The sequence below is a fragment of the Zonotrichia leucophrys genome, chromosome 2 (assembly GCF_028769735.1).
Source record: "Zonotrichia leucophrys gambelii isolate GWCS_2022_RI chromosome 2, RI_Zleu_2.0, whole genome shotgun sequence".
NCBI classification, from domain to species: domain Eukaryota; kingdom Metazoa; phylum Chordata; class Aves; order Passeriformes; family Passerellidae; genus Zonotrichia; species Zonotrichia leucophrys.
The window spans coordinates 147,965,571-147,979,426 of NC_088171.1; the positions used below are offsets into that span (position 1 = coordinate 147,965,571).

Here is a 13,856-nt window from a genome sequence, read left to right on the forward strand (position 1 = left end):
ACTGCAGGTAAAGCAAAGTAAACATTAACCTAATTGTTGCTGAAATTCTGGCCACTTTCCCATATCATGTATAGAAAAAAAAAAACTTTCTAAGTCTGATTGCAGCCAACACACATGATCATATCTGTAACATGATATTTTCCCTTGGAAACATAACATCTTCAGCTGTGTTAGCTCCCATACACATCTCCATGAGGAATGAACTAATCAGAGATGTGTGATCCAAATAAAGCTGCATTAAACTCACTTGAGTTTTCCTTAGGCCCACTTCAGTTTTAAATGGCTACCATGTTTGCTGCTTAAAATTCATTGTCCAGAGAAATATTTATTTCTACTCTTTTCATCCAAAACCTTCCTTTCAAATCATAAAATTTAACATTAAAAAATACAGAAGGAAAAAAAGAACCATCCTGTGGAAGATTCAGCTCTGCTAGAGACATACAAAAATCTTTTAAATTATCATTTTTTGTCACAACAAATCTAGAAATAAAAAAAATTTAACTAGCAATCACTTTTTCCATCCTTCTAGTGGAATTTAAGATCTTTTACTCACCTTGCAAAGAGATTGAATTCTGAGGCTGTGATAATGTCATGGTATAGGTTTATTATTTTAGATCACTTTGGGAGATATATGAATGCTTTAATTGCAATGTACCTCTGTTGCTGGCAACAAAGGAATTTCCTTCAGAATAGTAAGTATCAGAAATACCTGTATTATTAGTGAATTTGCACTAATAATAAAGTACTCACAATTTGCACTAATAATACAGCACTCACAATTTCCCTACTTAGCCCATCTAAGGTTCATGCAGAGATGAAGTCTGAGAACTTAAATACCCCATACCTGTATTAAGAAGACTACTGAAGCAGTCTGATTAATGCACACATTATCAGGGCTGACTGGCAGGTACCAGCTCCATACATGAGATTATGGTTGCTCATCCATATGAAAAATACTATTTTTGCAGTCCAGTTTCCTTTGGAAGTAAAATTTTATGGCTTCTGGATTTGTTATACATCCTGCTTTTTTTTTTTTTTTTTTAACCTAACTGAAGAGAAGCATGTCCATCTTCCTGTCTAACCTTTAAAATCAGGTAAAGAGAGGATCTAATCCATCCCCAGACATACTCACAGGTGGTCCTCGGGGTCCTATAAAGCCAGGGAGTCCTGGGCTGCCTGTTTCTCCTTTATTTCCTTTGGGACCCTTAGGACAGAAATGAGACAGACACTAGCACACCTTTTCATAACACCTCTTTCCAAGAACATTCATTTACAGATACACTGGAACTGGGAAATTTCATTTTAGCAGCAGGACTCCCAAAATGACAAGGAAGAACAAAGTATTTTATAAAAGCAGGGTGCAGGCACTGTGGTTGCCTTATTAATAAGCTCTTCAGGGTCCCTGGGAGAAGATGAAAAGGGAAAATTATGGCAGGGGCAGAAGGTGTGTTCCAGGGCTGTTGTGGTGACACATGGCTTATAAGGGGGTGTTGAGAGCAGACATGCTGTGATAGGTGATGACAGGGAAACAGTGCAGGTGGTCATACTACTCAAATCCAAGAATACAACCAACAGACAGCTATAGGGCTTCTCCTTTGCCTTTATTTCCAGGTTCAATTTATGTCTCTTTCACTTATCTCTTGTCATATTCTGTCAAACTGTCCCTTTCTCCTTGCAGATCAGAGCAGTTGAAATGACAGCTCATGATACAGAACTGTCTCATGCACACTTCTGATGTGGTTTTAACTCTTAGTTTAACCTTTATTTTCAGAACTTTGCCCCCTAATTTTGGTTCAGAACACAGCCCTTTTTCTTCTTAGAGTAAAACTCATGCAAAGTGAGCACCAATGAGCCTGTCAGGCACAAAGCACATGGATTTGGGGTGTGTAACTTGCCCTGAAGATTTCAGGGGCTGGATTGTGTTGCTGTGTGTGGGCTTAATCATGAGCAAGTGTGAACTGTGATGGGCACTTTTCAAACAGCAAAAGGAAAAGGCTCCTGGCAGATTTTACCTTGTGATTTCAAGTCAGCAATAGTGAAGGTGGAAAAAAAATTCCTTATTGCCATGATAACCTTCCTCACATTCCTTTTTTTCAACACAGAAATATAAAATATTGGCTTGTCACACCACACTGGGAAGGAAATTAGTGCATTTAAAAATAAATGGATTTATGTACAGCAAAAGGAGACACTTCCCATAATAACCTTTATGAAAAGGAGAGGATTCATTTTAATGACAGAGAATGATAATGATGAGATGACTGTCTGTTCTGCTGACCAACACTGTCTCATCGTTTCCCCTTTCTCATCCATCTGACTTTATCCTTTTTCAATCTCCTATGTTATTTTTGGACTCTAAATCCTCAGGAGCAAAGGCTGCTGTGGTGCTGTTTGTGCAGGAAGCTGCCTGTGAGTCCCTGGGTCACATCACATAGGTACTGTGATAACACTATGATGATTAAAATAATAATCCCCAATTGGCATTCACAAGGCATCCCAAAGCCACAGTGACCTGAGAAAGACCCAGAAGGTAAAAAAAAACAGTGATAGGAATTGGGAACAAGGGTAGGTGTAACAAAAATGAGAGAATAAGTTTGAAAAGGCAAGAGCAAGGATCCACAGGGCAAGAAGGAATTCCTGTGAGGAATGACTGAGGGAGCTGGGAGTGCTTAGCCTGGAGAAAAGGAGGCTCAGAGGTGATCTTATCACCCTCAACAACTTCCTGAAAGGTGGTTCTAGTCAGAAACCAACTTCCTGAAAGGGATTGGTCTCTTTCTCCAGGCAACAACTGATAGAACAGAGTCAAGTCTCAAGCTGCACCAAGGGAAATAAATGTAGGTTGGATATTAGGAAAGATTATTTTATGGAAGGAGTGATAAAGTCCTGGAATTGTCTGCCCAGGGAGGGGTTGGAGTCACCATCCCTGGATGTGTTTAAAAAAAGACTGGATGTGGCACTCAGTGCCATGGTTTAGTTGAGGTGTCAGGGCATGGGTTGGAGTCAATGATCTTGAAGGTCTCTTCCAATCTGGTGATTCTGTGATTCTGTGGTGTTTGCTCCTCTGAGACATCTCTGCAGATGCTTGATCAGGGCACAAGTCTGTGGCGAGGCTGGGGTGGCTTTATGACTTTGCAAAGGTCACAAAGAGTGAAGCCCTGCTGCAGCTTTTCACATTCCTCCTGCTCTGCCTTTGTTTTCCTGTTAATCCCACAGTCCAGCAAGCTGTACTGTCTCCATGGGCAAAGAGAGGGAAGAGCTCTGAATTGTGATAGATGCTACTGGGCACAAAGAAATGTTTGCATGGATTTGTTGAATTCTGGACAATTTTCAGCAGCAGAACAGAGGAAAAAAACACAAAAAACAACCAAACCACCGTCCTTCTTATAGCTTTTCATTTACAAGCTGTTCTTCCTTACAGGATGGCCTCAGGGGAGTTTCATTATGCTTCCTGATCCTGGTTTACTGCCCGCTGTCTGCTCTTCCCTCAAGTGCCTGGGAGGATTTTTCTGCTGCCACTATCCCTCAGTGGCAGCCAGCCAACTCCCCGAGGCCCTCTCCTTCCTTGTGACAACTCTCTGCTGGCTGCATGCTCTCTGCTTGGCAAAATTCAATCTACTGGTGAAGAGGAGGCATGCCAATCTTTTTTCCATGCTAGGCAATCAATCATTTCCATTTGCTGTGAACACTTAACTTTCACTGGGAAAAGTGATGACCCAGCTAGCATCTCAATTCCAGGAACATAGCCAAACACCCTTCAAAATTGTGGCCAGCTACTGATTTTCAGATCACCCATCTTCAGACATGGAAACCTCAGGGATGGTAACCAGCTACACTAATCCACTCCACCGACACTTGGTCAGTCACCTCTCCTGGCTGCACCAGCCTCCCTTTGTGGTACTTACTGGGATACCAGCTGGGCCAGGTTCTCCTGCAGATCCAGGCACTCCATTTTTGCCCTGTGTCAAAAGAAAAAAGGTTAGTGATGTAATGCATGCTAAAACTAGAAATATTCAGCTACACCTACATCAGCAGGGATTTCTTTAGCATTGTTCAGTCTCCTCTCCTGACAGACTTGTGAAGTATCTTATTTCCAACTGACCTCACAGCTTCTGCGTCCCTGACTGCATGGCTGATCTCAGGAAAAAAAATCAATATGTACACCCAAATCAGCAGGTCTGAGGAGGACCAAACCATCACTTCTCCTTCCCTGCACCCTTGTCCTTATCATATGCAGCACCCTTCTGGGTGGATGGAGCCACCTCCTCTGGCTGCTCCAGGTCACCACTGTTCAGACAAGACTCTTTTAAATCATCTCAGGCTTCCCCTTTTTTGGGGAATGGAGAGAAATACTTGTTCTAACATTTGATAGATACCTGACACCAGACAATTCAGAATGAGCCAAATCATCCCTTAAAAGAACCTGTTTCTCATTGTTCCTTAAGAAAGCAGATGAGCTAATCATACACAAAGTTTGGTGAGATTTTACACTCCTTTTCTTTCAACTCAACATTCAGAGTCTTTCCCTTCACTGGAGTTGACCATAAAGACCAGCCCTTGTACTGTCAATATTCAAAATCATACCTCACACTCTTTTTTAGATAAAAAACAAAGAAAAGGAAGAACAAGAGAAACTGATACATTGGCCTCCAACATACAAGTAACTCTTCTGCAAAGAAGACTGTGGCTTGGGGTTATGATAATTTCTATCCTTTCAAATAATTTTACTCACTGCTGATGTTGTGCAGGGGCACAACACGATAGTGAGTGATGCCAGCAGCACAGGAGTAATGAGATCAATTATGAGGTAGACACAGGAGGTCTCCTTATGTTCTTGCAGTCTAATCTAAACCCCAACCCCCCCAGCTTAGAGGGACCTGCTGCTCCAACTCCTGGCATTGCTGAGTCAGCATTTCCCCCCCCCAGTCATTCTGTGGAATCTGTTTCACCACCAGGTCTTCCACAGAGGAAAGGAACTCACTCATTGCAACACACTAAACATGTGCCTTGGTTCAGCAACAGAGATAACAATTCAGACTTGATAAGGATTAATTTCTAAGACAGAATTTTAAACCCTGTGAAACTAATAAAAATAATTTCTGAGCCATCCCAAATGAAACTTTTTGAAATGTCAACTAGATTTCTATTTCTCCACTGAAGCTGTAATAAAATAGTACAGGTGAATAGCATCACAACTGGACCCCACAAAACAGCTTGGGCATCCACAGTGAGTGTCTACCTTTGAAAACCGAGGCCATGTGAGAAGTGAGTGGGATCCCAGAGGCAGGACTGAAATATGAGTATTTCTGACTCTGCATCCTGACAGAATCCATTGAACTGTTCTTCCCACTCAGTCAGCAACCATCAGTCCCTTGCACTATTATAAGTCATCATCAGTTCCTAGCAATATTACTCTTATTTGTGTTTCTGAAAGGCAAAGTGTTTTAATCAAACATTGTCTGAATCTTCCTAAACTCTCTTCTTTCAAGCCAGAGTTCTGGACTGCAGAACATTCCCACCATACACAACAGCCCATCCCTGGAAGTTTTCAAGGCCAGGCTTGATTGGGCTCTGAGCAAGCTGGTCTAGTGGCTGGCATCCCTTTCCAGGGCAAGGGGTTAGAACTACATTATCTTTAATGTTCCCTCCAATCCAAACCATTCTATGAACTATTATGGACCTCTAGAAATGGCTTGTCAGGAGAGAGAACTCACCGGCTGCCCTCGGAGCCCTCGAGGGCCCTGTGGTCCTATGGGACCAGGATCACCCTGAAAGGAAGAAAAGTATTATGATGACTGAGAAAGATCTGGCACAGAGGCAAGTGAACAAACATTTTAAAATACTCCTGCTAAATTACACTGTTCACGTATTAGGGAAAACAGGATTAAAGGAATCCCACTGCCCTCTTTCAGTTATTTATGAGGAAGATCAACCCTTTGAATTTTAAACACCTACCACTAAATGCAACCTGGTTACAGGCAGAAACCATTTCTATCAGGTTATTATCAGATTATCTTAAAGCTGTATTTCTTAGGGACAGAGATTCTCTGAAATTTCTCAAGAACTGACAAACCTATTCTCTCTGCAGGGAGGCTTCAGAGCTTCCTTCATCTCCTCTGAGGGGTTCCTTTTGGTCTGCCCTACATTTTGCTTTATAGTGTACCATTTTCAGCACACCAGCTTCCAGTGACACAAAGGGGTTTAAATGAGAAGCCACCTCTCCAGGTCCCATGGCAGTGGCACTGCTGCTGGGAACATTGCTCAGCAGCTGCTGCAGGATCCCACATCAGCTGCTCCCTCCCAGGACTCTGTTATGTGACTGCACTTGACACTAGTCATGCTAGAGGAACTGTTTGTACCATCTTTCTTTCCTCTGAGTAGCAGCAACTTATTCCATAGGTATTTCCCAGACTTCAGTGGAGTGACACAGTCAGTCAGATGCAGCTGTGGCAGAGGAAGCGTGACAGAGCCTGGCCTGGTGGGACCTGCAGAGCAGAGCTCTGCTCAGAGATGGGTGCCAGAAGACAGGTCCATGGCTACCAAGCACAGCCTGGGCTTCACACAATGCTGCTTTCTCTGCTTATCCAAAGATATAGCTGACATTTTAGTGTCAGCAGCTGAGCGGTGACAAAGGACCTCTAATTCTTTGTTTCCCCTAATGATCTTTGCACAAATCATTCCCTGCAGTAATTCACCCTTTATTGGAGTTTCTGCAGCTGTTTCAGGTCAGGGTCACTGTGAATTAAAATTTTCATTTGTCAGGGAGAAGGAGATTCATTTCTGCTCAAAATAGTGCACTTACATCTTTCCCTGGTGGCCCCTCACGACCAGCAGGACCCGTCACACCTGGCTCCCCCTGCAATTCAGCAAAAAGGGAAGAGATCAGCTCAAGGTCAAATTCAGACCAGTATCACCACCAGAACAGGTATGGGGTTTCTGCAATGTGTGACTGAGCTCAGTGAAAAATCTTTTAAAGCCAGCAAGAGCCTCGTTCATCTTATATGACACGCAGCTTATAAAAATAACTCAGAAACATCTCCTGTAAGTGATGCACAAGGCAGTGCTCTGCTTTCCAGCAAATTATTTGCTACTGCTACTGCAGGCACTGAAAACCACCAACACATTCATGATACAGAAGCTATCATAATGAGGAAGAGATGAGGATATCCAGCACTGGATTTTTCACATAAACTTCTGAAAGCAGAGAATTTTACTTCCCTGTAAAAAAGGCAGGATTAGTTAGAAAAACAATCAGTTTTGTATTCCCCTTTTTACACCAAGGAGCTCCAAAGAGAGTGGAGAACAACTTTTCATGCAGGACTTGAGGTTTGGGTTTTATGACTCCCAAGAAACTAAGCCAAAGGGACACTTCTATTCACTTTTCTGTAAGTTTTCTACTTGAACTTATTTTGCACTTCTTCAGCATTTATGGAGGAGAGCCAGCACTTGTCTAACAAGTGCAGTAGAGGTCCTCACTTTGCCAGCATTTTACCAGAAGGATGTGGCATGGAGGCATCCTTGAAACTTATTCACAAAGGAGTATCTCAAAGGGAGCATCAGAGGATTGAGCTCTACCAGCTGCCTCACCTTCCCTGCAATCAGAAGTTCAGCAGAGGGAATGAAGCCAGCTGCTGTCATTTCTGTGCCATAGAGGTGGCCCATAGTTGAAAACAGCCATGTAAAACACTGTCATCATTTTTACCTACTGCCTCAGAAAAGACAATTTCAATTCCCACAGTCTTTCTCCAATGGATTGTGCATGAGGTACCTGTTACTTACCCGGGGACCTGGGGGACCTGTATCTCCTCTCTGTCCTTTGAAACCCTATACAAGGGAATGAAATCAATAATTATCCATCACCCTGATGCAGGAAAGACTAAGAAAACTCTATCTTCACTAAATGTTCTTTTAATAATCTGTCCAGTTTTTCCAAAAGTTACTAGGGACTGATCAGCATGGACTAGCTGTGTCCCAGGGAGTAATTAGGCAGGGCCATATCACAGGAAAAGTTTTCCATTGCTCCTTAAGCTGTAAAACCAAGGCTGTGCTCTGTGTATCCCTGGTGTGTCCAGCCAATACATTATTTAACCCTAAACTTTACTGTCCCCAGTCTTTCAGAGGACCTATAACAGAGCACAAGGGCTACAGTTGTGACTTCTGGTGGAGAAGTGGCATGAGGTCACATGCTTTAATTTCTAGATTAGGGATTTACTGTTCTCCATTGTGAAGGATTCAGAAATGTCTGTGTTCTATTGTTGTTGCTTATTTATATATTTTATTTAGTCACAATGCCAGGACTGGTTATATGTTTCCATCAGTAAAGAACCTCATTTGCTCAAGAAATGCCCCCTGACTACAGTACAGGGGGTGAGTGGGTGGAACCCTTAGAGCAGCACTCACCGGCAATCCTCTGGCACCCTCCCGGCCTGGGAGCCCTTGTTCTCCAGGCTTTCCCTGTGGGAAACAATAATGCTCATGTTAGAGAGAGCCCCAGGTCCATCTCACTGCTGCTGGAAACCTCCCAGTCCCCTCCCTTAGACACAACATCACTGAGAACCGTGAGTGCCCAGAGTTTGTCCAGCACAGTTTGAATTTGCAGGGAGAGCAGCAGGGACAGGCATTCCCAAACACACCTTGAGCTGCTCTGTCACCTGCACTCTGAGCTCCTGAGGCACCTCACAGCTCTGGACTGGTGCATGTTTGCAGTGTCAGAGCTGCACCAACACCTAATCAGCACATGCAAAATCAGCATCTGCACACAGAACTGGAGTGGTTTGGTGCAAACACAAACTATCTGCAGCTTCTGTGACAAGCACTCCTCTACTTAGCATTTGTCCTAATGCCTGGGAACTTGGCTGTTCCCAGAACCACCAAGTCCCATTTGGCAAATCACAGGAAGAGGCTGGCAATGCCTGATACTTGAAGCACATCTTCATGTAACACACACAGTTGCAAGAAATTACATCCACTGCCAAATTTATTAACATTGCCTTTTAGCTGACAACTTTGTAGCTCAGCTTTTTTGACTCAGCAAATGCAAGTAATAGACTAAGTAGAGAAAATCAAATATAAACTCTAATTCTGGGCAACAGAACTGTCTCAGAGCAATCCAGAAAAAAGCTTCTTTAAAGACTCCTCTAAACTTTTTATGCCCCATAAACTTCTATCAAAAGGAGGGATCACTAGGCTTAATGTTACAAGACAACCTTCTTTCTCTGCAGTGTTTAAGACAGCTGTAAAAGTGGAGTCACTAAGTTTTAGTGTATTTATGGTAGTTGTAAAAGTAAAAGAACATAGTTTCTTTTCAAGATTGCTCATGTGTCATGCCTATAAATCGCTCAAGACAATACAGTTTTTCTGTTGTTAAAAACAGATGTGCAAACAGGCTCCTTGTTCCCCCCGAGGAGTCCATAGATAGGCAGCTTCAAAAACAACAACTGGATGCAGCTTCTGATTGACTGAGCAAAACAGTTTTAAATTACATTACCGGCTCCCCCAGAGATCCTGGTTTGCCATCTTTGCCATCATTACCAGCAATGCCCTGTAAAATGAAATGCAAAACAGAGTAAAATTGACAAGGATGATTGGTGGGGGTTTTGTCAGTATGAGAAGTCTGCTCATCATTACATTCTTATGTTTGCCTACATCTCCAAAACTCTCCCTACTTCTATAGCTCAGTTATAAACCTCTCCCTGCTACACCTGAAACCTCTTTCCCTTTCCCATAGGGCAATATTTCCCTTTCCAGCAAGGTGAGCAGGCCAACAATCTAAAATCATGATTCTAAAACCAACTATTATAAATCATTGTAATGCCATTATCTTCAGGTAGGCTACTTTACAGTAGAATTATCTCTGGCTTTATCTTTATGACAGATTAAAAAAATCCCCAAATGTTGTACTGTTACATTTTCCAGAAGAGAGGAGTCTATGCCCAAGGTGCACTTGAATCTGAGTCAGTGCAAAGAAATAATTTTGACTGGATTCAGATAAAGTCAGTATCCCAGTCTTTGAATCCTTGTGCCCTTACACTGGAGTTATAACTTGATTTCCATGCTCTGTATAAGAGTATTTCTTCCTATGAGAAGACAAGCAATGAACAGTCCTGATTCACACTGTTATTAACACTTTGCTTTAAAGTGATCAAATACAGATCCTGGAACAAAACAAATACTGTCCTGGAACAAGGACATTGCATAAGCATAACAGACACTGCTACAGACCACACACCGCTCTCAAAGCACCTCAGAAGTGTCACCCCTTTGTTTTACATACCTATGTATGCATGAATAATTTAATGTATTGAATTAGAAGGAGCTTAATCACACTCACTGGAAGTCCAGGCAGCCCTGGTGGGCCCTGTGGACCTGGGGGACCATCTTTGCCCTGAAAAGAAAGAACAAACACTGAGTGTCAGGCAAGATCCTCAGAGGCTTCTATCAGATGAAGATTTATCACATGTAGAGTCTGATGGGACAACTGTGAGAAGGTGGTCTTGTAGCTCATGTCACACAGTCTAGGAAATTTTCTTGAACTCCTTCTATTTTAGAATGGATGACTCTCTTTAAACATAAAAAATTCACTATTATTGAGTTCTTACCAATCGAGAAACCTCTGAAATCACTCAGATTTTTTTTTTTCTGAAGCTTAATTATATTTAATATTTCATCCTTAACTTCCTGGATGAGGAGTCCTGCCAGGAAGCAGATGTGTATTTTATAACCTTTTAAATGAGTAATTACCAGAAGTGCCTTGCCGACCATCCCGAGAAATCCCCTTACCCAGCAGGATTGGACAATATCACTCCAGGTCTTTCATGGTGTCACAATCTTATCATCCATTTGAAATGGAATTTCAGCCAGCCTGTTCATTTTGTCTCTGGCCTCTCTGAGAATGCTCTCTATTTCATAACAGCCATCAGAAGGACCATCACTGTTTACTTATGATGAAGTTCAGGTTGTGAAATGGCTCTGCAAAAGGCACCTTGTCCCTTAGGAAACCTTGCTGTAGAAATCCATAATGGAATTACACAGTTTTATAAACTGTTCCAACTCAATAGGGAGTATTCTTTAGGGAAGGTTCATTTTCAAATTTTCAAATTGAAATTAGCATCAATCAGATTACCTGTTTCTTCCAGGGTTTTCTGATGCATTGACATAGAAGCATCTGAAAACCCTTAAAATGAAACAGCAATGCCAATATTCTTCATGGGCTTCTCAACAAGTTATACATGTACTGGTATTTTTTGTGGTGCCAGGAAATAGTGCCAGGCTCCAGCATCTCAGCAGTCTGTGCTGTGACATCCTTGAACAGGTTTCTGGTTATATTTTGATGATCCCCACATAGAGTTCAGGTATTAGCCTTAGGTCATGAAGCATCCTAACAGATTTAGACATCCTGTTCTGGCAGCTAAGAGATGTTAATAGCAAGGACAGGCAGACAAGAGGTACAAAAACCTCCACAGAGGTCCCATGGGCTGGACTATCTTCTGGCCAACTTGGAATTTCATTGGTGAGTAAAAAAAGGGCTAGAACAGTAACCTGTGGTTATTTGTGGAACTTTTATTTGCAGGCTGAATATTTTGGGGAGCTTTCAAGGGACATTACATGGATTCCAGCTCAGTTTTACTTCACAGACCTAAAACCAGGTGAAGCCAGCAGTCAAGCACAGAGCTCAGAGCTTACCATGTCTCCTGGGTTTCCTGCTGGTCCTATTGGTCCTGGTGCCCCATCTGATCCCTAAACAAAATAAAGCAGAAACAACGTGAATGATTAATGCATTTTATATATTTGTCAACACATAGCTGGCAACTCTGGAGCTTTCTTTAATCACTCAGCTTAACATTCATTCCATTTCTTCATCCATCACTGAAAAGCAGTGCCAACCTCTGCACTCAATCAGCCTCCAAAGCCAGAAATAGTCAGATATTTGAGTTTGGTCCTGGCTCTTCCTTCTGAAAATAGGGGACAAGTAGGAAAAAGCCAATCATGATAAAAATAACTCTGAAGAACAGCAATTGTGGGAGAACAGAAATTATGAAACACACACTGTATCAGGCAAACTCCTGGAGCCACAAGCAAATGCAGACAGAGGGAAAAGTCAGCAAAACCTGAAGAACAAAATTGTATAGGGGACATCACATTTTGCTCTGTTTTGACAGGCTCAGTTTTACTTTTCCTTTGGCTGTGAGTCTGTTCAGGAGGTCTCATAGGACAATTTAAAGTGCTTTAATCCCACTGGTTCAGCTCTGTAGTTGTAGCAGTATTAGGTTAATAGAGACACAGCAAATGTGTCTGTTATTAACTTCTCCTAAAATAATGCTCATGGGAGCTCAAATCACTCACAAAGCAAGTTCATGTGCTGTCACAGCAGCAAAGCACCCAGCATCCTTTAGGCATTGATACCATCTGAATATGGAATTTTAATCTAATCCCCCTTTCTGGTATGTCCTGTCATTTAGTCAATGGGAATTCAGGCTGTGCTGATCCCCAGAACAGATGAAGGTGGCACACCCTCAGCACAACACAGCCAAACTGCACTGTAAGCAGCAATATGAGCTGTGATGACTCTGGGCAATGAAAGGTGGTTTGGAGAGAAAAGTCCTTGACTCAGAAAAAATCCCCAAATTTGAAGGGAGTAAAGCAGGAGAGCCAGCAGGAGAGCCAAGTGATCTCATCCCTGATCCTGCACTATCACCCATTTTTAAATACAAAGAAGCATAATTTTATTCATGGAGAGAGCAGAATCTAAGAATGAAGACTGTGATAGAGAGGGACATGAAAAAGGCCTTTTAATTCAAAAGTAACTCCCACAACATGAAAATTGGAGAAAATCCAGTCTCATACTACTGTGCAAAATTGAGAACTAAAATGCTCTTAGATCTGCTAGTTCTAGACTAACAATTTACCCCACATACAGGAAAGCACCTATACATGTACTAAATAGTCCCTATGGAAGAGTTTTAATCATCATCTTTATGTTGTATAAAGAGAGCAACTGAAGCTTAGCAACAATTTACAGAACGAGTTGAAGCAATCAGTGGAAAGTGGCCAATGTATTAAATAGCAATTACCATGAGTGGGGAACTCAATCACACTCAGGGGATCATGAGGAACCCACTGGAAAATGAAAATTCACTGCACAGACAGATGGGAATGGTTCCTTCCACCACATGGAGCTTGCAACACCCTTTATCAACAATAAACTACAGGACCATGTTTGCAACAGAGGAACTTACAGGTGGACCCGGGTTTCCAGGAGCCCCTGAGAAGCCAGGCATTCCAGGGTGGCCCTGCAGAATGAAATCAGAGACTTTCTTTATGTATTAGTCACCTATCTAGTTTTATAAAAGCTAACTGGTGATTATTGTGAAGTAACACCAAAATGAGTCAATTCACAGAGAGCTGGTTATAAGGGAATAAAGGCTTTTTCAAGTGAAACCTTGGTTTTCAAAGCATGCATTTCAAAAATAACATAGTCAAATTTCAGGTGTACTTCTTCCCATGCATATTTTAGTCTATGCTAATGGCAGATTAGAGCAGATATTGTGGAATTGCACAAGACAGGAGGTCATTTGAGAAACCAAGCCTGTTTAAAATGTCCTAAAAATGTCATTGAAGAGGTGCTAATTTGCACCTTAAACCAGTGACTAAGCTCTTGGCAAAATTAACTATGAAAGTTTACTCTAATTTAAACCATTCTCATCTTTCCTGTGGCATCTCAGTCCCTCCTAAAAGAGGTCCTCCTTACATTCATCATCTAAGACAAACAGACACACTTGCTTTTTCACCCCATAGACACCTGAACTCCTGGAAATCATCTAGGGATTATCCAAGGAAATGAGGAAGTGTTAGGTAATGTA

The 13,856-nt window shown here is 42.0% G+C and overlaps 1 protein-coding gene across 1 annotated transcript in view; it reads right to left on the bottom strand.

Moving 5' to 3' along the window:
• Positions 1–13,856, bottom strand: part of LOC135443415 (collagen alpha-1(XXII) chain-like) — a 43,949-nt gene that overhangs the window by 15,268 nt on the left and 14,825 nt on the right. The window contains exons 8-17 of the mRNA XM_064703630.1: positions 13,233–13,286; positions 11,680–11,733; positions 10,328–10,381; positions 9,485–9,538; positions 8,398–8,451; positions 7,777–7,821; positions 6,800–6,853; positions 5,712–5,765; positions 3,903–3,956; positions 1,133–1,204 (exon numbers count right to left, since the gene is read on the bottom strand). Coding sequence (XP_064559700.1) covers positions 1,133–1,204; positions 3,903–3,956; positions 5,712–5,765; positions 6,800–6,853; positions 7,777–7,821; positions 8,398–8,451; positions 9,485–9,538; positions 10,328–10,381; positions 11,680–11,733; positions 13,233–13,286 — 549 coding nt within the window. The remainder of the gene's footprint in view (positions 1–1,132; positions 1,205–3,902; positions 3,957–5,711; positions 5,766–6,799; positions 6,854–7,776; positions 7,822–8,397; positions 8,452–9,484; positions 9,539–10,327; positions 10,382–11,679; positions 11,734–13,232; positions 13,287–13,856) is intronic.